Source organism: Tenrec ecaudatus, chromosome 11 (assembly GCF_050624435.1).
Source record: "Tenrec ecaudatus isolate mTenEca1 chromosome 11, mTenEca1.hap1, whole genome shotgun sequence".
NCBI classification, from domain to species: Eukaryota; Metazoa; Chordata; class Mammalia; order Afrosoricida; family Tenrecidae; genus Tenrec; species Tenrec ecaudatus.
In genome coordinates, this window is record NC_134540.1 from 91,859,736 (window position 1) to 91,884,959 (window position 25,224).

General features: G+C 43.9%; 1 protein-coding gene across 2 annotated transcripts in view; it reads left to right on the forward strand.

The window, feature by feature from the left end:
- Nucleotides 1-23,049, forward strand: part of IRS2 (insulin receptor substrate 2) — a 33,334-nt gene extending 10,285 nt beyond the window's left edge. Inside the window, exons 2-3 of one of the 2 annotated variants that reach the window (XM_075563430.1) lie at nucleotides 6,559-6,785; nucleotides 20,468-23,049. In XM_075563430.1, the coding sequence (XP_075419545.1) occupies nucleotides 6,559-6,767 (209 nt within the window). In that variant the 3' untranslated portion in view covers nucleotides 6,768-6,785; nucleotides 20,468-23,049. The remainder of the gene's footprint in view (nucleotides 1-6,558; nucleotides 6,786-20,467) is intronic. The other variant, XM_075563431.1, reaches the window with a different exon arrangement.
- Nucleotides 23,050-25,224: the final 2,175 nt, after the last annotated feature.

Below are 25,224 nucleotides of genomic sequence, written 5' to 3' on the forward strand. Positions count from 1 at the left end.
TTCAAGAGTAGATTTTGTTTTCCTTTCTGAAGAGAACCAGTGAAGTCGTCATCACTCAAAACTCAGGATTTGCCAAGGTTGATAACTACATCTGAGTCCCAGATTACTTTCAAAATAGCTATGAAACGTGCATGGATTTTTCCCGGCTCTGAAACACCCAGAAGCAAGTCTGAATAGAAAGATCTAGAGCATATGTAGCGTTCCTTCTTGGTATGTAGGTAGGACCCTGTAGGCCTGGGCGTCTCTCTCACCCCTTGATTCGTTCCATTAGTAATAACCATTGAGTTCAAACTTTGGGGTGATGTGTGTAAATAGGAAACTAACCAGATTCCGGGTTCTGACGTCTTCTCTGTGACCGGAACCAAGTAAAATCCAACCCAACCCCTTGGAGTCAAGTTCAACACATAGCAACCTGAGATCACCAGGACTTTAACTCTTGAGGGAAAGAGACAGCCTCCTATTGCCTGAGGATGAAGTGGCAGTCGGAAGTGGGGTTCAGCAGCCTGATAGGGAACTTACCGTACCACCTCATTGCTAGGAGACAAGAAATTATTAAAATTCACATAAGCCTTCTTTTTCTTTTTTAATAGCCAACAATGTGGCACTATAAAACTTAATGCGCCCCTGGTGTCATAGTGGTTCCAGGTTAGGCTGCTAACTGCAGAGTCGGCAGTTTGAAACCACCAATGGGCGAAAGATGGGAATTCTCACTGCAGAAAAGAGCTCCGGTCGTGGCCACTCACAGGGGCAGTTCTCCTCTGCCCTCATGGGGTCACTGTGAGTCCTCAACGACTTGAGGACAGTCACTGAGGTGTGTGCCTTTTGTATAGGATACTTACAGACTCCGTAATATTGATAAATGGATTCATTATTCAATTGTGCTTTTATTTAAATTTTAGAATACTAGGTTGAAATACAACCAGTCATTTTTAAAAGATAAATGATCAAGGGCATTACACTTATAATAGTATCTCTTATGAAAACTGTAAAGTGTCAGGCATTCCAGAAATAACTGTATGAGTGATGTGCGTGTATGTGCGTGTGCATCTCCATAATATCACACCTAACTAATCATGCCTCAACAGACTCGATGTGGATATTTTTTCCCTACTAAATGAAACTTAATGATTACATACTTAAATTTTATAATCTTCTATGTAAGTAAAATCCTACTGTTATTTTAATCTACCCATAGGTTATCAGTATAAGTACCTTGTGAATGATCATGCTCAGTAATAACATTTCAAATTTTTCAATGCATAAAAATAGGTCATATGACATACTTCGTTACATTAAGCAATTCAGTAATTACCTTAAAATTCATATCTGTGTGCTAATGCTCAATCATGCCTTTGCGTACTGTTAGTGCTGAATGTGTATTTTTCAATGTGACATTCAAATGTGTGTTTCTGTGTACAAATGTCAAAGTTGCTACTTATATCAGTTCATCTTTTGCCTCCAGATTAGAAGTGCAACCAACAGCCCCAAAAGTTCATGGAGAGTTTCTTGTTCTGAAAGGAAACCATTGAAGAATAGGATGGAATTGTAGCTCTTATTTCTGATCAGTATTGAACGATGCATTATAGACTCCGCTCTCCTTTCTGTCAAAGAGAAATGTTCAAAATTCAAAAGCATTTTTTTCTGGACTTGACAGTTTTAACACATATGTTGTAGCATTCAGTACTAATGCAAAGAAACGACATGCATGACATAGGCAAGGCACCCTGGATCTCTGTTTTTAGGGTTATTTTTGAAATAAGAATCTTGGAACTTGGAAAGCCTAGGTGGTGTGTCCACACATTCACAGAACCAGAGGACCAGTGTTCTGTTGAATCTTAGGAAAAGGATGTTTTTATATTTTCATGTGATACAACCTCATCATATCTTTTGACTACATTGTTGTTTACATTGTTCACATTGTCATCAGAAAAAAAAACAACAACCAGCAACACAGACAAACCCAAACCTCACTGCCTTTCAGTCGATTCCCACCCTCATAGTGGAAATCAATGGAGTTTCCAAAGCTGTAAATCTGTAAGGGAGCTGACAACCTGTCTTTCTCCTGCAGAGGAGCTGGTGGGTTTGAAGCTCCACACACAACAGTACCACCAGGGCATTAAGTCACAGAGATTCACTCCTTTGGAAGCTCAGTAATTTAGATTTTAACCAAAGACTCTGCTGACATTTTAGATTTGGGTCGGCTTCTCCCGTGGACTGTATGCTAAAGCACCCTGTATATAAGACATTCTACCGCCCAACGCTCTAAACTCTTTCAACTCAGCGTGGCAACACTGGCTACCTCATGCCAATCAGAGGAAAATAACACGCAGCCTTTTGGCCGTCTGACGTTGAGAGCCATGATCTGTTAAGTGAGTGGGTTGCATGATTACAAACAGAAGCTGAGGGGATCTGGATGACTTGCTCAAGGTCACCCCGTTTGTGGTGGAGGTACTTGTAAGCATTATCAGGAAAGGCCAGAGCAGAGGATGTGTTCTAAACTGCCATAGTTCTCTTTCGGGTCCTATGTTTACCCTGATGATTAACTTTCTCACAGGATCCAACCTATTCCCTCTAGAGCAAGTCAGCCTTTGTGGAGTTATTAGACAGCTTACAGAGGCACCTCAGTAAGGAAAGCATGTAAACCAGGAAAACAAAGCTCTTTATGATCATGGGCTCAGTGTTTACCAAAGAAACAAGATAGGAAAGATTTGGAAAGTGTTCAAGATGATGATGTTACTTCCTTTACAAAATTAAAATAAAAAACCCAGGTTAATGCAAATCTGAAGACTTATAGTATTGAGGTACTTGTGACTCTTCACTCTCTCTAGAGTGGTTCAACCTGGACAGCCAGTCTACTGATTACGACAATATTAATAACTAATTACAGCCAGTTATTTTACATCAGTGCTCTTTAAGATTCATTTATTCTATAAGTGAAATATCATATACTCCTAATGAGGAATAAGTCCACTAATGGTTTCCCCAGAACTGAGTCATTAACCTATTTAATGATGAGTTTATTTGAAAACTCACCAATTTAGAATTTGCCTAAGGACAGATAAGTAGCTAATCAGTTGTTGCTAGGTGGTTATCTTCTGGGAAGGTGATTATCTCTCCAGTCCCCCTGGTTATTTTTAAGATACTTTCTTTCCAAGGGGAGGAAAATTGATGGAAATTTTATATAAGGGAAATGGATTTTAAAAGAATGTAAGTTAACAAGAGCGCTGCCTTTCGGAGCTTGAAGCAGAAAGGAATACTTAAAGTGGACAAAACAGCACAGGCCCTCCGTGTTTGTATCTTAAAATGTGGTAATAAGTGAATATAGGGCCTGTGCTATTATGGGTGATTCAGTGTTGTGTTTACATTAGCTGTCAGTCTCTTCAGCATCCTAGAGGAGAGAGTACTTCCTTCCTAGCAGATGGCCGCCCCAGGGCCATGTGCCTGCCATTCTAAGCAATATGCACTAGTAATCTACCCCAGCATCACTGTTGACAACAGGCTACTGATTGGAGACTGTCTGCCTCTCAGGATAAACAAACTAGGGAAATGGTTTTTCTTCCCCTTCCATCAGGGATTAATGGAGTGATGAAACTTCTTTTCAGGTTAGGAAGAAAGTAGAGTTCAGAATAGCCTGTCTTCCAGTAATGGGTGTGTGGAGAATCTACTTATCAAGTTAAGTAGAGACGGAAAGGGAATTAGACTCGATACACTATCTAGGGAGTCACGATAAATAAATCCAGATGCTTGTTCCTGGGTGATGTTGCAGCCTGTGTGAAGTCTTGCTGTCTCCTGAGGAACTGGGGATCGCGCCGTCTCATGTATGTTGCCCAGCCCTGCTGTGAAGTCGCCTAAAATAGGGCCTGCAGTCAGTGACTATTTGATCCCCTCGGATTCCCAGGTCTGTTGTTGAATCCGTCCGTAAACCCATCATCTGAGTTTCGCCGCCATCTGTTCCTGCCATGCCAGGGACCTCCTCACATCCGCGCGGGCCTCCCTGCTTTCTTTTCGTGGTGTGCGACTTCAGAATGGCCCTGATGGATGGATAAAGGGGGCTGGGATTGCCAAGTAGTGGGAGAAGTTCTGGAAATCGGCCAGGCTGTTCTTACTAAATCTAAAAACTATGCAAATAATACTCTAGGAACTCCGGGCAATAAACAGGATTAACCGATGCGTGGATTAAGCGTGCTGAGGAGCTTGTTTTTGTCTGAAGAGGTCAGAGATGGAGGCCCAGGACGGCTCCAGCGTGTTGTCGGCAGTACAGAGCTTCGAAACTTGTATGGCTACAGGCCTTTCCAGAAAAGGAGGTTCTGGTAACCAAGCGCCTCCACCATAGCCTGGATGATTAAAATAATGTTCGCTTCTGGTTTACTCTTTCATGGTAACTGGTTTTTCATGCATACACGTTGTCTAAAGTAACCTTCTAGATAAGCAAGCAAAGCACAAAACGGAGCCCCAGTGACCCATGAGCACTTGCATTGTATTTATCAGATGAGCTTAGGGAAAGTGCTACAGAGAGCGCTCATTGCCAAGCAGATAGCCAGTAAGTGTACGGTGCGCAAGGGAAAATAGAATTATTTAGGCATTCCCTGGCAAAATGTGCTAGCTGCGAAACTGCAAGATCATCTTCTTTAGGATATTACAAACCCAAGAGTATTGATTTAATTATAGTCAATTTAGCTGATTGATTGAAAGAAAAAATAATTAAAACCATCCTAACGAGATGCATGGGAATATGAGATATGAAAGCCTGATAAAAACCATTTATAAATAAAGTTATTAAAGAATGTTTAAACTTCCTTTATTGCTTACTTACTTCTGACAACATGCCTAAGCAGGGGTGGTGGTAGCACATTTTTTAAAAGCTTATGTAGCCTCCAAATATAATGATAGTTTGCTATCATTGGGATCATGTCAGTGTTTTAAAGAGGCCACTGAACCTAGTCCCCTTACTCAGTTTCACTTCTTATCACTTGTTCCAATTTAATTGATCAGTAATATTGGTTTATTAGCGGCCTTCGTCCCAAATGAAATAAGTACTGCACTAAAGTGTCCAAGTTGGCCGCCCCCACCCCACATGAGGCATTTAATTAAGTTCATAGGAAAAATCTCTGTGGGTGACAATCATTTCTCTCTTAATGCGTCTTTTGAGTTCTGCCAGTTTAGCTGGAATGTTCAGAATTCATTGGGTCTTCGGCCATCTCATAAAGGTGGAACACAGTTGACTTTTTAAGCCAGTCAAGTTATTGAGGGTTCAGTATGTGCCAACACAGGAGTAGATGTTCTAGAAGATACAGAAGAAATATGAAACAAGGTCTCTGCCCTCCTGGAGCCTTCGTGTCCTCTTGGACAGCATCTCACCAAGCGCTACTTTGTGGGCAGTCTCTCTGGTTTCCTCAGTGGCTACCACCACCCTTGAGGTATCCTTGCCAAAACAATAGAATGTCCCAGCTTGGATTGTGGGCACCACATGGACTTTTCACCCTCTTCTGACCCACACACCTGGGGGATAGCCGAGGAGGTGAACTGTGGAATGGGTTTTCTCGCTGGGTTTGACTGCCATAAGTTTGATTTTTACAATTTCCTAATTCCTAGAGGTCAGTTTGCGCCAAGCTCTTGGCAGCCTGACCTCACGATTCCCACTGCCTTTCCTTTTGTGCTTCATCGTCTTTGAAAGAGGTAGTATTCCAGCCCCCCCTCAGTGGGTAGGTGGTGGGTTTTTATTGCTTGCTCCTTCCGAGTTTCTTTCTGCTTCGTCCTCAGCGACCACTCAACAAATAGACGCCTTCGCTCTGTGTGACTGTGAGTCCTCAGTCCTTGCTGTGCTCTTGCCCCACTGTGTGTGTGCACGTGAGGAAGTTTGTATTTGAAGGTGGATCGAGGTCCTGCTACTTGCCGGCAAGTCTGCCCGTCTGTTAAAAAATAAAATAAGCATTTGGATATTTCGCTCATATCTTCTCACCAAGAATTCACAAATATCTCATCTCATCTTGTCCATAGCTCTTTTTAAATAATTCTCAAGTAGGGTTGTGTTTCATTAAGGCATACCTTTAAGGTCCCAGGTTAGCACAGATGGTTTACAGTTGGAGCCCTGCTGGCGCAGTGGTTACTCATTGACCTGTGACCTGCAGGGTCAGCAGTTCAAAACCACCAGCCGCTCTGAGGGAGACAGATGGGACTGTCTACTCCGGTAAACAGTTATGGTGTCTGAACTGCCTAGGGGCAGGCCTATCCTACCCTATGGGGGTTGCAGTGAATCAGCAGCCACTGGATTGACAGTGAGTTTGTTTTTGTGTGTGTGTTTTATCTAAAAGTTGGCGGTTCGACCCCAGAGGTTCTGGGGAAGACAGACAGACTTGGCCTTGTGATTTCAGAAAGATTCCAGCCGAGAAAGCCCTCTGGGGCCCTGATTCCATCACATGTGGGAGAGGGCGCCATGCGCTGTAGTTGACTGGATGGCAATAGGTTGTTGGTTTTCTGTTTGTTTTGTCTTTGTAAAAGTAGCATCAAGGTGCATTTGGAGCCTCTTTTAAAAAGCATTTATTCCCCTCCTTTTTGCAGACATCCATGATCTACCCAGGAAAGCCCCCTTCCCTTCATGTGCAAAGGAGGCTTCGTGGCCACCAGCAGCCCCCACTGCTCATAGTACTTCCTGCTCTGAAAGCTCACTGCTGTGCAAGCCCCTGCCTTCCACGATGGTGGCCACTGTAGTTGGAGGCGGGAAACCACACTTGGCTGGGCAGCTCTGTGTTACCAACCCGTCAGGCTGATGTGGCAGTCGGTTCCAGGTGAGTTTCCTGTCGTTCGTACCTTTTGCCATCTCTTGCTGTTCTTTTCAAATCAAAATAAAATGAAAAACGACAGGAACTTCACTGAAGGGCTGCTTGGGAAGGGTGACAGGTAGGACTTGGAGCAGGATGGGCAGTGGCAGAAAGGGTAGCATCAGCCTCTCAATCTTGAAAGATACCCAAATTATTGCCCCCCCCCTTTATATTACAACGATACCAGTGCATCGCATGTACCTTCAAACTATTTCACCCATTTGGAAAACATCACAGTCCCAGTTAGAAGGAAACAGGCTTAGTTTTGAGCCGAAAAGAAAAAGGAAAGATCATTTTAAAAAAACATTTCCCTTTGAAGCTTAGAGAAAAATCATTTTGAAGTGTGCTAAAATCATGATGTATTGTGGGTGACCCTAAATGCTCTGGGAAATAAAGTAAGGAAGAAGGGAGGGAAGGTGACGTTAGAGCCCGGACCCTGAAAGTGAGCGCACCAGTCTTGCAGATGTTTAGTGGGGGACACGATACAGCCAAAGGGTGCAAATCCCTGAGACTGGAGAGAGCCTGAGAGGTCACAGAAGACAGACGTCAATATGGCCAGAAGGGGAGAGCAGGAGGTGAGATCAAACTAAGAAGCCAGAGCGTGTGCAACTGGTAGAGAACTCTAAGGACTTTGGCTCCTATTTAATGATATAAAAGGAACAGATAATGGAGCGATCCGGAAACCATTTGAAGTGTTTTATCCTAGAATTGCCCAGTGCTGCTGCAGTGTTTGTGGTTAGCCCAGGTTGGTAATTTTGTCCTTGGTGAGGTACATATCAACGCTTGAGTTTCTTTCTCGAAAATTTTCTATGGAATTCGAAAAGCGTTATAAGCTTTCTAATAGGAAAAAAGCCACTGAGGTGCCCTTGACGTTGGAAAAAACATATGGAAGTCTTCGCAAGGTAGACAGCAGATAGAAGCCCACGTGTGTAGTCACTGAATCACATTGTTTCCCAATAAAAATTTGTGAATAGTAGCTAATGACCTGGAACACAGTTTTTCAATGCTACCTCGTCCTGATCGCCTCCCTGTAGAGATGGTTTGGGAAACAAATAGCGCCTTTGGGTTTGATGCCCGAACCTGGTGCCAGACCTTTAGTGGCATGCCCATGTTGCCTTGGCTCTTCAGCTAGAGTGGAGAGCCCTTCCCCAGTCTGGAGAGCTTGTTCCTTCTTGGAGACCTGTCCCTGTCTGGCTCTCGCTCCTTCAGGTAACGCGGTGCCTTCTTGAAAACAAAACAGAAAATAGTTCCTCAGACAATTCATAAGCGGAAAGCTGAATCTCTTAGATAGAGCTGTGTCTGCGACGTTGCGGCTGCTTCTAATTCTTAGGGATGGCAGCGCTCCCAGTCTATTCCGCTGTGCTATGGGAAGTGCTAAATTTAGACTTATAAAACAAATTGATTTCATTCTTCAGTTAATTGGGAATCTAAAATGATAGAAAGTAGCAAATTTATAATTTATCATTCCATATATTTCATAGAGGTTCTGGCTCAACAGCAAAGCACTAATGGAGTGGGTTTAGCGCTAATGGTGTAAAAACTTCCTCATCAGTAGTGTGCTCTGTGTAAAAGGATCCAGCTCTCCTTCAGCCTGTTGGTGAGAAAAAGCTCCATAAAAAGAGTAAATGGACCTGATGAGCTAACGTGGTGTCCTTTGCTATCGTTCCTATAAATTCTAGAACCAGAAACGGGTCATCTTGTAGGCCTGTCTTTAGAATCGAGGGTCAGCTGTTTTCCTGCATTTTTCTCTAGGGAGAAGACATGACTAGTAGCATGCAGACCATGTCTTGAAGAAGCTCATCCATTTTCCATAGGATAAGAATACGGATCAGCTTGTCTTTTAATTATTTGTTTGCCTTGTCTGCTGACTGTTACTGCTTCCAGACCCAAACTGTGTTCTTTGAATTTATACTGTTACAGATGCATTCTGGAGAAGATAGTTCTGGAATCCCGCTGGTTTTTGAGATGGCCTTTGCAAATGTGGTGTATAAGGAATGATGGCAGGAGACGCGATGTGATGAGTGAGGGGAAGTTGGTGGTTTTGCATGGCTGGGAAGGGAAAGGCGTGTGTGACCGGCGCTGGGGCTGATCCAGGGACACCCAGGGGCTAGGGGACCTGCCTGCCGGAATCTTCTACGTACGTTGCATACAACCTGCCTTACTAGCAAATGGCGAAGATATGTCCATAAATAATTTGGTTCACTTATGTAAGTGCACTGTATCAATTCCAGTGGATCTAAAGGATAAGTAAGCTTACTATTTTTCTTTTCATCTCAATACTATTGGATGGTTCCTACTCATAGCACCGCTGTAGGACCGACCGAGTAGAGAGCCACTCCATAGGATGAGAAGGCAGCAAGCCTTGACTGGAGCAGACCACCTCCTCTTTCTCCTTCAAATGCTAGTGGTGGGTTTGAACTGCTGGCCTTGTGGCTAGCAGCCCAGGGTTTACCCCACTTGTCAGAAACCAGAAGTGTGAAAGTCCGGTTTCCTTTGTCCTTTAATTTTTATTTGTTCTCTTTGCCAACACACGCTGGGTGGGAAACATCCACGACGCAGCCATTTCTACACCTGTGAAGACATGGATTGCCTTCTCTGAGTTGTGCACCGTTGCACCCTCCTCTCCTGCGTTGTCCTACCCATCTCATGAACGTGAACGCACTGCCTCCGCAGGGTCTGCCTGCCCTGCAGAGTTGTTGATGCCCGTTCATGTGATCCCATCTAGAGAGTGCTAAACTTTGTTTGAAGGCAAGAAATGTTTCTTTCGTAATGCCTTGAAAGGTTCCCTGATTACCAGAACCGTGTGTCTTGACACGTTGCTTCCTTCTTTCGGGCTGCTCTCCTCTCCTTGGTAAAGAGGGCAGGGTGACCAGGCATGTTTGTGATCATGCCTCAGGAATGTTACAACTGTGTTCCAGTCTGGACACGAGCCGGATCTGGCAGACGCTGACCTTGCCTGTCTCTGTCCTCTATCCCCACATAGTGAGAACTTCCCCACAGGGCGAGTCAAGATGCAGGAGGCGCTTCCTACGTAGGAAGGTAGCAGTTTGCTGACCACAGACAAGTCATCCAATCCGTGGGGCCCTTCAGGAGGGGTTGCGTTCAGTGGATTCCAACCTCTCTGCTCATTAGAATCTCCCCAAGACTCAGAAATAAAATACCAAGGCTAGCCGCCTGCCTGAAGCATCCCACTAGCGTGTAACATCCCTCCTGGCCCCGTGACGGTTTAAACATTTTCAGAAAAGCCTTGGGTCTCCTGAGATGAACGAAAAGTCCCCAGGTGACCCAGGTAATTTACTTTCAACCCTGAACCTAAAGGGTGGCAGGTCGAACTCACTCTGCGGCACCATGGAAGGAAGGCCTGGCAGTCTGTTTCCACAAAGATGATTGCCAGCAACCACCCGGGCACAGCTGTACTCTGTCACACACGGGTCCCCTTGTGAGTTGGAATCCGCTCTAAGTTACAGTGCATGTGAATTGTGCGCTTTGTAAATGGTCATCAAGTCATGCGGGATTTAGGGAGGACAAGCCCAGGGTACCTGGAGGTGGGGGAAGCAGAATCGTAGACATTGATTTCTGCTCCATCTTCACTTCATGGGCAAAGGACTGACCATCAGCTGCCGCTGTTGCTGCTGCTTTTTTGTTGTTTTGTTTTAAGGAAAGCGACTTTAGAAAGGAACCTTGTAACTTAGCACTCCCATCCCTGAAATTTCAATGCCGAGCCCTGCTTTCGAGTGTAGATCTTCATCTGGGGCACACGGATGTAAATGTCCAGCTAGATTTGCGTATACCTTTTTGCATAAGCCTTAGAGAACAAAAATATGATTCCACCCCGACCTGGAGGACAAGGAGTCTAGTTCGTGTGTGACACATTGTCCTTGCGCAGCCCATGTGAAATCAGAAGGGATTTGTGAATTCTTGGACCCTGCAGCTGCCTGCACTGTGCACATATGCAGGCTCTTTCAGGGCGTTTTCTGTTCTGTCCACAGTGCCTGAAGAAAGCTGCCCAGCAAAGGCCCTAGCTCTTTGCAGTGTCGGTGAACGATTAGCTTTAAATGGCCTATAGTTACCCCCAAGAGGGGGCGGGGGGAGGGGGACAATTCTACTTCTGTTCTGCTTCTATCCAATTAAAACAAGTTTATTCATTTTATTCCGAGAGCCATTTGCCATTGTTTTTGTGCATTCATCGGTTGTTTATTTGCCGTTTGAAGTTGCAATTGTTCCTGATGTCATTCATGAATATAATTATGAATGAGGAAGAGGCCGTGGTGGCCGCGGCTACTGTGCTCAGAGACGGCCTGGCTGTGACTCCATAAATTAGCCGGAGTGGGAGGTCGTTTCCCTGGCATCCCAGGGCTGTGTGCGCCTGGTCTTCGGAGGTGTTGACGGTTGTTCAGAAACTTAGCGTGTGGTTACTTGTGCGCATCGGTTAGAGGCGCTTGGAGAAAGCACAGGAATTCCAACGTCACAGGGCTACTTAGAGTGGCCCCGGAGACGTTTTTGATAGGTTAAAAAAAAAAGGCATACATAAATTTCATCTGAATATTGTGTTTATAAATTTTGCACACACAATCTCATTTGAAAGTTTTGCAATAACCCAAGAAGGAATTTAGGGCAGGTGTGTGATAATGTGTGTATTTTCATATGAGGAAGCCAACCCAGAGAGGTAACTGATGGATTTAAGATTACATAGCTGATGAGTAGTACTCCTGGGTGCCAGCCCTGGGATCGTGCTGCTGTGAGGCCAATGTGCTTTGCATAGCAGCCTTATTACGTTCAGCCATCAGAATGGCATGTGGCTTTAAGGTGTGGGGATGAGTCATTCATAGAGTCTGGGTGAACAGCAGCAGCATGATTTTGCGGTGGATGCTTGGGGAAACAACGTTGCTATCTGTCACTAGCAAGTACACTTGGTGGCACTGAGGGTTAAGCGGCAGGCTGTGACTCCTAAGGTGCACAGTCAGCACCCACCAAACCCCTCTGAGTGCAAAGGCGAAGTCTTCCAGTTTTTCCATGAGTTGGAATGAACTCCGTGGCAGTGGGTTTGTTTTGGGTTGTGTGTGTGTGTGTGTGTGCGTGTGTGCGCGCTTGGTCTGTGACTAGAGCAAAGAGAGCTTGTACTTCAAGGACAAGACCCTAGGTAGCAGGGTCTCGCCCCTTCCCTGGAGCTTTATTAGCATGTCGGACAGCTAGTAGTAACCCCACACACACTACACCGTCAGCCCCAAAGCTAAGACAGAGCTGGAACCCCAGACCCTGTCGGCACTGCAGACTGCGGGAGGATGCACCTGCAGCGCCATGGAGAACTGGCTCGGTGAGGGACTCTGCTTGCGTGCCTGCAAGACGCAAGGGCTTGATCAGAAGGAGGCTGACCAGTAGCCACCGGGCATGTGGTGTATGTAGCACTCTTGTATTAGATCATGTCGCACTTGGCAGGGCTGTTTCTTTCTTTGTTACTTTAAGAAATGGTTTACTACTCTGAAAGGCATCACACCGCAGTAGGCCGTAGGTTCTAATGGATTTTTAAATGACTGCATTTCGTTTAACATGAAAAGCGCAATGTAAGTTTGAACCTTCGTCAAAGACTTGGTTAGCCATGTCACCATACGCATTCGTGTTACTTGTTTGGTAATGTCGTATCAAAGATTTCAGTTCCATGTGCCCCGAATGCAGTCTTCTAGAAAATGCTTATTTCTGTGTGAAATAAAAAGCATGACAAAACGCACAAAAGCCCTTAAATAACCCAAATCATCTCACTGCGATGGAGCCAGTTGTGACTCAAAGCAACCCTAAAACTGCCCCTGTGAGGTCCCAACACTGTAACCTGTACTTCAGGAGCAGAAAACCCCTTTTTTTCACCCGTGAACTGCTGGTGGCTGCGAACTGCCGACTGCAGATCACAGCCCAAAGCCTACCTGTTAGACTGCCAGGGCTCCTGAGGGCTCCGATAGGGTGTATTTAATAAAAATAGGATTTACAAGGTATTTGGGAGGTAATACAGGAGAAACCAGGTCGAACAGTGATAGGTAAGGTAAATTCCACAATTGCGCTGGCTTCACAAATGACCCTATGACTCCCTTATTTTTAGTAGGGTCTGTAACAGGATCACATGGTTAATAGTAGTGCAGTTCCCAAGTGCATAAGCCTGCAGCTAATTTGCAAAAGGGGTATGAATTGGCCTCAATTAATTCAACACATAGATATTTATGGTGCTCTTTTGATAACATGTCTCTGGTTTCTTTCATTATCAACCTAAGAAACCCTTGTGGTGTGCATGTGTTCCTTAGAAGAAGGGGTGGCAACCTTTTCTGTAAAGGACTAGATAGTAGATATTTGAGACTTTGTGGGCCTTACGGTATCTGATATATACCTACTCAACTCTGCCAGGAGAGTGGGACGGCAGCCACATTGAAATGAATGAGCCAGACGGTGGTCCTCTGAACCTGTGTTTACATACACAGACTGCAGACCAGGGTTGGCCAGGGACTGTTTTACCTCTGCTTTGGAAAAGCGGAGCGCATCCTGTTGAAATGAAAACTTAACTGTTTGGGATTTTTTTATTATTTCCTTCTGGGTCTCAGACAGTTCTAGAGTTCTGTTAGCATCCAGAAGATACTCGCTAGCTCTTTTTGAACCAAGTGGGAAGCACAGCAGTTGTAGAATCAAACCTTATTTTTGCCTGTGAGAAGGCGTGTTTGGCACGTGGGTTTCTCGTTTTCTCTTTTCATTTCAGTTCATGCAAACAAACTTTTATCCAGGGTGATGCCAGATGCCAGGGCCATAGTGTAAGGAGAGTCATGAACCTCCTCCCCTCCAGGAACCTGTTGCCTAGCAGGGGGGCCAGTGCATAAAGCAGAAATGTATGTCCTGTGTGATAGTTAACACCTTTGGGGGCGAACCTTACAGAATGTATGATGAGAAGCGAGTGTGAAAGGTTCCACTCTGGGGCCTCAAGGGACAGCTTCTGGTATCCTTCTGACAGCCTCCCCAACTGCCCTCAGCTTCTGTCGTGTACAGAAGAAACACTTAGATACTGGGCAGACCCATGTAAAGCAGTGAGCCATTTTCTGGGAGAAGCCAAAGAAGGTCTTAGTCCTGCTGGCCAGCGGCGAGACATTGGGGCAAGTCATCTTGCTTCCTGCTTATCTATTTCTCAACTAGAAAAGTTCTACCATTCACCCTTTCAGAGAAAGGACCCGATCAGCAATTCCTGGACATTCCCCAGGTCTGGTGTGTGTGCTGGTCACATGGTGTCTCTTGGCCCGTGCGATTGCAGGTGCACCGACAGTTCTTGCCACAGAAGAATAGCTTACAAGATGCACATGCTATTCAATAGCAAACACAAAAACTAAATGGTTATTCAAGTATTATGATATAAAATCTGCTAAGGCTTGCACTATGAAATTAGTGTCGCTTCGCGAGTATGGAATTTTGAATATGCAGATGAAACACAAACTGTAGGAATTGACAGTTTAAGAGACCTGTTTGCTGCCAGGTTTTGGATGATTAAGGCAAGCAAGCTTTTATGTGAAGGATTAAACAGGAGCTACAGAAGGAAAGCTACCTTTTATTAACACCCTGCCTCCTATGAAAACTAGATTGTCTCATCCTGTTTTGTGTTGTGTCATTAACATCAAGTTGCAACTTGATGTTAGGAAATTTCTTTAATAACAAGCACTCAAATGGAATGATTTTAATTGTCAGTGGAAGTGATGAGCTCATATAAAAGAAAGGTCTAGATCTTTCACAAGTAGGGTTACAAAAGCAATTTACCATCGGCAATGTCGTTCATCTTCCACATTTTCCTTTGAAGTGAATTTTTTTCCAACTTAAAAGAAGAGTTCAAGTAACTTTTTCTGAGAATTTCTAGCTTGTTTGTTATCATATCCCACCTTAACCCCCTTTTTTTTTTCTTGCACATATTCTTAGAGTGTCGGGCTTGTATGTAAGGAGATAGATGGAATTATCAGGTTCATTTTTCTAGGTATTTCTCATGTCACCACGAGGTATATTATCCCTTGTAAGTTCTGTGCTTACCATGGGGGTGGGGAGGCGGGGGCGGGAGTTGAAGCTGGGCGCTGAGACAGGCCGAAAGGACTTGCTCGCCCTCATCAGAGGGTGCATTTCCTTTCTCACTACAGTGGCTAAGAGAAATGCACACTCCAGTGTGCAAACATATGGTGTCTTACATCTGTCATGCACGTCAGTATTGGTAACACTCTCAATTCACAGAGACCCCAAAATGCAGAAACATTTTGCACTTTGTCCGTGCACTTCCACCCATTTGTTCCAGTGCTGCTCACCCAAATTGGCTGGTTAAGCACCATGGCCCCTGGAGCTGTGACACGGAGTCCAGAACAGAACCATGTCCCTCCTGGGCACAACTGCCAAGGCTGGGTCCTCAGAGCACTGAGATGGCACCCTGAAGTCAAAGGCTCTGAAATCCATGATCTGATGAGAAATCATAACCAATGATTTATAATACCCCCAGTCAATATATATGTATGCTTGGTTTTATTTGCCTGGACAAATTGATTCTTTAAACTTTCTAACCTTTATAAAAAACTTCATGTGTTTATTTATCTTTAATGCTACTGTTACAACGTGGTGCTTGCCTCAGAGGTGTGACGTATTGGGGTGTGAAATTCATGGGTCACTTGACTACACTTTTTAGTATCAGAGTGTTCCAAGTCTTTGTTTCTTTTGCCTCTCCTTTCTCACTCTCTGGGGGTCGGCCTCTCTCTCTCTCTCTCTCTCTCTCTCTCTCTCTCTCTCTCTCTCTCTCTCTCTCTCTCTCTCTCTCTCAGTCAGCAGATTGAAGCTGAGACTCCAGTAATAGCACTCTCTCTCATTTGCATTCTGATTGCTCTTTTAAGTGGAAGAAAAGAGGGGTGAAATTATAGCTAGTCAGCCAGGAATTATGTTAACTGGCACATGGGACTGTAGCCCACATATGAACACCATTTGTCATATATGACAGAGTAGAAAGAAAAGAGGGGGAATCACTGGCCTGTATGATATGTCATGTGAAAGAGCCTTCATCCAAATGCTAAAAAAGAAATTCTAAATAAACTTGCTCTAGATAAGCTTCTTCCGTTGGTGGGATTCTTTAACCAAAAAAATATAACAATAAGCAACAAAATAATGCCCTTTGAAAGGGGTACACTGTGTAGTGGCAAGGCACCTTCATTGAGCGTCAGTAAGTTTTACATTTTCCCGAATTGGTATTTGTCATTCTGTAATTGCATCCATCCCCAAGCAGCATATGAGTTTTGATGTATCTTTGTTTTGTTTTGTTGTTACACCTAATGAGTTCAAAGAACATCTCCCATACTAAAGAATATCCATAGCAACTATAAAATTGATACACTATTCTCTGCTGGTGACATAGTTCACATAGGTATCCAAGAAAGTATATTTTGTTGAAGTGCTATCATTAGGAAGCACAAATCTATTAAGCTGTGAGTGGCGGATGATTTGCATTAGAAGACTTTTTCTGATAACCAGTCCAATTTCCTCAGGGTGGGATAACATTACCTAAGGTTATTCTTATTTATTTTATTTTTTCAAAAAAGGCAAAAGTGCATTGACATTCCTGGGTTCAAGCCTACACTCGTGTTTCACAGTTCCCGCCTTGCCTTTGTGTCTTTCTGGGAATCCACGGGTGACATTGATGAGTGAGTGTCAGTGGTGGTCGTCAACAAGGGGCGCGAACTCTTGGTTTCTGATGTCTGAATGTCTGTGCCTGAACCACAGAGAGCTGCCTGACCTCTGGCCACGTGTTAATCATTTAAGTTCAGCCGTGTTTCCTGTGTAGTGTGCACATCAGCTCTTTCTCTAGGATGGGTTCCCGCACTACTGATGCTAGTTCAGGGCCTGACCCAGAGATTTTTAAAACAACTGCCTCCCATTTGGAAAGGGTATTTTAGGGATCGGTTGATGGCTGCCTGGTTCTGCCTCAAGCCTTATTTCTCAAACTGGTGAGAAGAGAGAGAAAATAAATATTTCCTTTCCTCAAATGGTTTCCTCTTTGTAAAGTGCATTGTCACCAGTACCTGTGTCCTAGCTCTCTCCATTGTGTCAGATACCTTCTGCACCGGCTCAGCGAGGCCACAGCCATTGGGATCCGGGTCGGGCCGTGTCCAGCCGTGCCCTTGCTCCCCCTCCAGGAGGAGTGTTTCTGGTTCTGTTTACAACTGGTGTGAGCTTCTGCTGGTAGCAGCCACCACGCAGCAGGGCAGTCCCTAGAGCATGTCCGAGGTAAACTACTGCTCGGTTTTAAATGACCGTGTGCGAGTAGCAGGAGAGTAAAATTCCATAGGCCTTAATGAGCCTGAGCACGTCGGAGCTGTGATGGGAGGCATCCGTAGAAACCAGTTGTTGTTGTTTTTTAATAGGAGGGGAGTCAAGGGAATCCACATTGTTTTGCTCCAGGAAACGTTTACAGGTTTAACACGATGTTAGAAGCCGTGAGCATCTTCGACCCAGATTTGTTTCTGCCGCTGATCCAGTGGTCTTGTTCGCCCAGTCTCTGCCATACTCTCTTCCACTGAGAGCACCTTTGTGTCTTGGGCCCCAGAGTCAACAGAAGGTGCTGTTTCCAGCCACGGCCCCTCGACATGCCTCTTCCTAGAGGTCTTTGGCCTCCGCCCTGGGTCTCCTCCTGGGGAATTGTGTTTACTGTTTCCTTGTCCCATTAATAGCATGATGGTCTGACAGTTCCCATCTCCCTCCACTGCTCTCTTTGGATTACCTTTTCTCCCTTTTCTGGTAACCACGTGATAGTCAGCTTCCGAAATACAAATCGAACTCCACCCAGGTCATCAGAGGGCTGTGGATGACTTTGAAACCCAGGCTTCCCCCACTGTCTGAAAGTAGAGCCTGCTAGGAGTCCTTGTCCCTTCGCCAGCTGAGGTCACATGCCTTAAAGGGAAGAAGCGATTTACCGTTCGTTGGTTTAGGTGGGATTTTCCGAGTGTCCCAGACTCCCTAAAATACAGCCACAGTAACCGAGTGTTCATGGGTAGAATTCAAGGCTCTGGGGCCTTCGTGTCAAGTGCACCCTGGAAGGGGCTTGACGCCCCCGCCACGCTTGTCTCCTGGAGGGTGGTGCTGCCTCTTGAAGGCTCGCTGCCAATTAGGTGGACATCTGGCTCACTTTGTACCTTGTTTTTCTGGTCAAAGCAAAAACCCTCTTTTGATTTCTTTCAGCTGGCAGAAATAGGTACTACTTCTCTAGGTCTACCAGAAAAGCAAAGTGGTGTACAGAGCACCTTTGAGAAGAGAGGGAGGGGTACCTGTACACCGTTCACTCCTCCCTGGTGATTAAACGAGCTGTCCTGTGGTTTCCCTCTGGCTGAATGTCTGTCTCCTAAGCACCTGTGTCTCCTGGGCCTCGACTCGGCAGCAGAGTAGAATTCCAAAACCAAAACAAAACACTGAAATGACAATAACTGAAGGATTGCTTTGCCTTTTACCAGCTCTCTCGTTCCCCAATACTGAAGCTGAGGACGGAAGGTTTTCCTCCGGGTTTCATACTTTTTCAGAAATAACTGGCCCGTTCAACTCACAGCTCACGGATCGCTAAGGAACAGTTGCGTTTCTGCATTCTGAAAAAAAACAGAGTCTAAGTTTCATTGGCCCCATGGATTTGCAAGTGTTAAAACTAAAATTTTCAGCCGTAAACCGCCCCCCCACACACACACACTCATTCACACGACCATGATTTTAAGTTTAAAAACCATAGCGTTAACAGGAGCTGATTTAGCTAATTGTTCGTGTAACAGTAAAACAACCTGTGATTGGAAATCTTTTCTATAAGAGAATCCATAAAACTCACTGCTCCGGAGTCAATGGTGTCTCATTGCGACCCCACAGGACAGAGTAAACTGCCCCTATCCAGGTTTGCCAGAATGGCAATCTTGAAGGGAGTGGAAAGCCTTTGATTGTTTACCCTGTGGGGACCAGTGGGATTTGTCTCACAAAAGGCAGGACCTGCATTGCAACATACAAACTCATTTGAGGATGAAATGCGCATCTCCTTGGTTTTTAACAAATGCTTACTTTTTAAGAGATGCCAACCAATTAGGTTCTCGCTGCTTTCTGTGGTACAGAAAAATAACAGGGCTAATAAACAAATAGCCGGGAGACACAACATATCCTTCCCCACAAGAAAATGTGTTGCCCCATTTTCAGCTATTATAGTCTGTTTACAAAACATTGTTTACCTGTTAAATGTTTAAAGGAATGCGGGCTTGTAAAGAAATAATAAGATAACATTGCCTCAAAATCTAACAGTGTGGGAACTTTTACAAGACGTGAAAAGATAGAATATTTACCTTGCACTTTGACAAACGTTATCCATATAAGCGTTCATAATTTGGGCTACCTGCTGCAACAGCTCAAGTTGATGATCAAGGATCGGAACTTAGAGTGGTGTTCGAGAGCCATTGTCCGATACTCGCGCTCAGCGTTCATTTAGGATCCGTTAAACAATGTCTATCTCCACTGGATTCGGTCCGCTGTGCTCAGCATCTAGAGAAGGGGATTAGGTTCACAAAAGAATAGTAAGTCAGAAAGTGTGGTAAGGCTGAAGGATGGGGATTTTAAATGACTTGAGAGAAGTATTTAGAAATGGAATGTGTGTTATGACAACTGCATAGAAGGAAACTTAGCTCGCGTGGATAGGCAAGGGCCAGCAGTGTCCATGTGTGACCGAATGGCCATGATTGTGAATGATGGAAATGAACAGCATGGTGGTTTAGGTAAAAGGCCAAGAAGCTTTAAAAACAAACCCAAAAACACCCGATATGTTATTAAATACCAAATTGTTTCAAATCTGGTCTGCCCTTTAAAGAAGGACTGTATCAAGTAGACATTTACTTAAGATGTTGGAAATTGAGGAAAGGTTCAAGAAGTTTGATCCCTTCAACCTGGAAGGGAGGAGGCAATCAGATCTGGTTAAGTACACTCACTTCATCTCCCCACTGAGCTCAGAGCAAGAGCAAGTGACTTCAACGGGAATATATGAAAGTCGGGGTAGAAAAAAAGAACCCTTTTCTATTGAGGAGAGGTAATTATGGACCAACGAAAGGAGCTTTTGACACGTAGGTCATTTTAAGGAATAGATGATCCAATTGGAAGAGTGTCCTGGAGACCAAAGTACTTGTCTCATGTTCTTAATTGGATAAATATCTGTATCATAAGTAGGGTTTATAAACACTTCTCATGCTCTTTCTCGTCCTCCACCAGTCCGGTGAGGAAGGGGGTACCTTTTATGAACCCCACGGTGCATGTGGGGAGCTGACGTGAAGGCTCAAGAAAGAAAGGAGAATTCAGGCCTCTCTCTCTGGTGCACAGAAACACATGGGAAGCGTTTTTGTTACATTGAAATGATGGCCCTTACTGTACAGACCCCACTGTAAACCCTGAGAGCCCTGGTTTCAGCAAAACTGAATCGGAGTTTCCACATTGCGCTTGGGTCTGGAAAATGAGAGGAGTCCATGTTTGGGTCTCCGTGGATCGCTCGGTGACAGTGACTTGGAATGTAGAGGCGAGTGCAGGGAGACCGCTTTTTCTCACTCAGAAAGCTGGCTCTGTGCTCGTGGCAATCACTGTACTGACCGTGTCTCTTCTTTACTTTTTTTTAGAGTGAAGATCTATCTGGCTTTCTCACCATGACCTCACACATCAGATGAAAAGATGTTCAACCTTCTCCACCCCCCCACCCCTAATATGAAGCTGCTTAAAATTCACTGTTGGATCTGAGCAGTTACTAAGTTGTGAAACACTTACGGACGGTATTAGACGCAAGAATCAACATAAGGGAAGAACACCTGCCTCACTTACTTGTTCCCTAAATTTGGCATCATCGTTGTGCTGCTGTTATTGTGGGGTTTTTTGTTCTGTTTTGTTTTGTAAGAAAGAAACAACGCTAGCTGAAGAAGTTATTCTCAAGAAAATTGGATATTTTCATTGGCTTCAAATTGTGGCCAGTATCATGTTTGTTTTTAACCTTTCATTTTGGCCAAGCAAAATTATTCTTCAGCATGCTAGGAGACACTATGAAAACCCATTCAAGTGGTAAAATCTGGTATTTACTGGCATACACTCTAAACCTCCACAGTCCTACCTCAGTTCAAGATAAAGCCGGATTTGTATGGTTGGGGTGCAGCAGGTCTTCCTGTCTGTCTCTCTGCGAGTGTGTCTGAGTGTGGTCTTCGGCCTTACTGAACTGGTTCACGTAGACAGCTGCTTGTTGGACTTCAATCCAGGTAACCCGCAGTGTTTACTCACAGACAGAGCCCAGTGTGGGACTGACATTTCTAAACGGAAATGAAATTTGGGGTCAGACTTTGAAGATGGATTAATAAATAATACTTACATTAACTGACACAACCTACTTTTGAAAATCATCAACTGTATTGGGTTGTGGGGTGGGGGGGAGGGATGGGGCTTGGGCAGGGTGTGAGTATCTCTTTTTACCTTTAACAGACTCGTTTAATCTGCTCTCTGTCGATGTTTATGTAGGTACTTAAAATTGCAAAAGCCTTTATCTTACTTACAAGCTCAAATTTCTCGGCTACCCTTAATCTTGAGCTTGCATTTCTTTAACCAAAAATTCACACAGGCATGCTAGCGATGTAAGGGTGGTCATAGGTTGGCAGATTTTTTAAAAATGTATTTATTGTCCTTAATGTAATTCAATCTTGCCAGCCAACAAGGCTGCCCTGAATAACAGAACAAAAGGGAGAAGAAGAAGGAAAAGAGAAAAAGACGCAACCGCTGATAATGACACTTGTGAAAGAGGCATTCCAGGCGCCGGTGGTACCCCTGGAAAAAGAAGAAGAAAAACTGTCTTGCAGTACATGTCACTCGTCAAAAAAATTCCCGACAGGGCTACCTTGTTTATGTTTTCAGTATTCTGAAAATGCCAGTGTTGTGGCGGTTATCACAGATGTCACCGAGAACTGCTGAACGAGACCAGCAGTGTTCTGTCCTCCTGCTGCTCCCGGACACATCTGATTGGAGAGTTGTAGATAGTTTCCTCCCATGGGTGCATCCCCAGTGCCTGTCTCTCTGATAGTCAGATAGATGTTACACTAATTCATCAGAGGTGTGAGAGTCCTTTTTCCCCTTTTGTTGGTTGTTTTTTTTTTAACCTGGAGGAAAAAAAATCCATACTATGGAGAAATATATATATATATAAATATATAGATATATATCACTATAGATTAATGCATTAATAAAATGAGGTTTTTAGAGGAAGACCCCCCAAAATTCAATGTCTTAAATATATATTTAATGGCAATGCAAAAGTCTTCCTGCTTACATGCTGAACTTTTAGAACAGAGGATTGTATTACAAGACAAAGTTGAATGTAAAGTAATCCCCCTGGACATTTTTAAGGTTTTAGTTTTCTGAAATTACACATCACAGCAGTGCATAGACCATACAATGTTAGTTTGAAGGTCAATTTCTATGTAAAATATACTTTATTGAAATGTATAAAATGTCCTAAAGTGGCTTGTTTGATTTTGTCTTGTTTTGTTTGTTTGTTTTCTTTTTACCCTGATTTTGGGAATAGGAATGGCTGGGTGGTATTTTCTCTGTAGCTGCCCAGGTACCACAAGATGGATCTGCACCCTGTTGAATACAGCCTGTGGACTCACCTGTACGTAGCCCTGTGCACTTAGAGCAGCCATGCCACAGTACGGATGGCTCATGTTCATACTGCGACTTAAGCAAGCAAAGCAAAGTATACTAAATTTTCCTCTATCCTGTACATTTCAAAAAAGGCATATGCAATATTTACAGTTCTAATTTAGTTTACAGAATGGAACCAAAATGTATAAATGTTATGTTTGCTAAAACTACACAATGTATATTGGGTCTTTGTACATTTTGCCTGACTTACCTTAAATTTAAAATATTTTTTGCTATATAAACTTTAACAGTTATTAAACAGTGTTTTCTTTTGGGGTACGTATTGTTTCTGAATATCAAGATGTTAAATATATTTCTCGCTATTGTGATATGACAAGAGACTTAACTTATCTTGCTCTGTCTTCCAATGTACACGCTGTATATAGGGTAAATGTGACGCTGCTGGAGACAAGAATAAATGGGACTAGAATAGTGCATTGTATTTAGTCTGTATTGATCATGGATGCTCTCCTTAATAGCCATATGCAATAAAATAAAATACATTATTTATGAAATGAATAAAGCTTTGAGGATATTTTTCTGTGTGAATTCTGTGTTTCATAGAAAGCCACTTTAGACTCCTAATATTACTTTTTGACATTTTTTGATTTTCCAGAAACCAGAAAATATTTTTAAAAATCAGGGAACTTCAGATAATTTAATAATATGGGAAAAGAAAGCATTACGCAAAATATGCGCTGGTTGCTAGTCTAAGTGCTTTAAGAACACTAACTCCCAACCAGATCATAGCAAAGAGTGTGTGTGTGTGTGTGCGTGTGTGTGTGTGTGTGTGTCAGGGCCATCTCCGGGTGGCACCATTTGTGTCTGAGAAGAACTGTGCTCCATAGGCTACTCAAGAGCTGATTTCTGGAAAGATTACCAGAGCTTTCTTCTGAGGTGTCTCTGGGAGCATTGCAGCTTCCAACCCTTCTGTTGGTAGAGTTACCCATTTGCATAACCCACTGACTCCACAATAACTTTGGTGTTAGATGCTGTGGTGCCCATTTCTACTTAGTGCAGTGGTTCTCAACCTTCCTAATGTTGATTTCTTGGATACAATTCCTCATGTTGTGACACCCCCCGCTCCCAAACATAAATTATTTTCATTGCTACTTCATACTAATTTTGCTACTGTTACAAACTGGGCAACCCCTGTGAAAGGGACGTTCGACCCCCAGAGAGGGTTGAGAACCACTGAGTTAGAGTGGTCCTCTGTGACACAATAAAGGAGCTCTGGGGTGTAGTAGGCTAAGCTTTCACCTCCTAACCACAAAGGCAGCAGTTGGAAACCACTCGGTCCTTCCCAGTTAGTATCTCAGGAACCCGCAGGGGCAGTTGGACCCAGTACTGCAGGGTTACTATGAGTTAGAAAGGACTCCGTGACAGTGAGTTTGATCTTTGTGACAGACTAGAGCAAGTACACGAAGAAATGCTCATGGTAATTAACCATTCGATGCAAATCAAAACTGCGATAATGCGCCACCTTACCCCTACAATAAGGGTGCTAGTAAATTAAGGAATACTGGTTAGTCTGTGGAGAGGTTGGAACTCTCATCCACTGTGCGTGAAACTAGGAAATCACTGGGAAGTAGCATGGTGCACCCTTACCAAGCTAGAGATGGAAATGCCATATGGCCCACAAATTCCACTCATAGGTATGTATTCTAAAGAAAAAGGGGCGTGATCTAAGTATACAGACCCAAGCTCAACACAGCATCATTGACAATGACCAAGAGTGGATGAGCGGGTGAACAGTGGAACATGCCTACACTGATTTCACGGTCATCCAGTCAATGCTAGCTCATCTGATCCCTTGTGGGCTTCTGAAACTGTAACTGTTTATAGGAGTAGAAAGCCCAGTGGAGCTGCTGGTGGTTTTGAACTGCAGACCATGAGGATTGCAGCCCAACACATAGCCACTGTACCACCAGGGCTCCTAACCTACAAGGATAAGCAGTGATAAAGACTAAGGAGGCATCCAAGAAACATTTCACAATAGGGATGGCTATAGAAGACATGCTAAATGAAGGAGCCCTGGTGCTGGAGGGGTTGCATAATGGGCAGCTAACACCCAATCACTAGTGACTTAGCGAGAAAGATGAGGCTTTCTACTCCCATAAAGAGTTACAGTCTCAGAAACCCACAGGGGCAGTCCTACCTTGTCCTATAGAGTCACTATGAGTTGGAATTGACTCAGTGACTGAGAAAGTGTAAGGATGCTGAATGAAGTAAATCAGTCACAAAAGAACAAATACTGTGCAAGACTACTATTATAAAAAGCCAAGAATACGCTTTTTACAGAAAATAAAAAATCATGGTTACCAAGAACTGAACAGGGAGGAAGGAAAAAAACTCAACTAGGCAGTACACAAACATTGGTTATAATGAAAGAAAGGGGCATTTACAAGATGGGGGAGAGCAAAACAATAAGAACAAGGCAAAGGAAGACATGGAGAGGTATGCAAGGATAAAGGGCAAATTTGATCAATGCAGTAACTTACGCAGACCTGCACTAGCAGCAATAATCAACAATCATTTTTTGAGGAAATACATAGGTGGATAGGTATACTCAATTGATGAGAGAGGCTGTGTGGGAGTACATCCACAAACACATGCAGCCACAGTGACGGACATTTCTATAGACACACTTTGAATTCATAGCAGTGCATATAGGAGGCACAGTTATTGAAACTACTTAGGC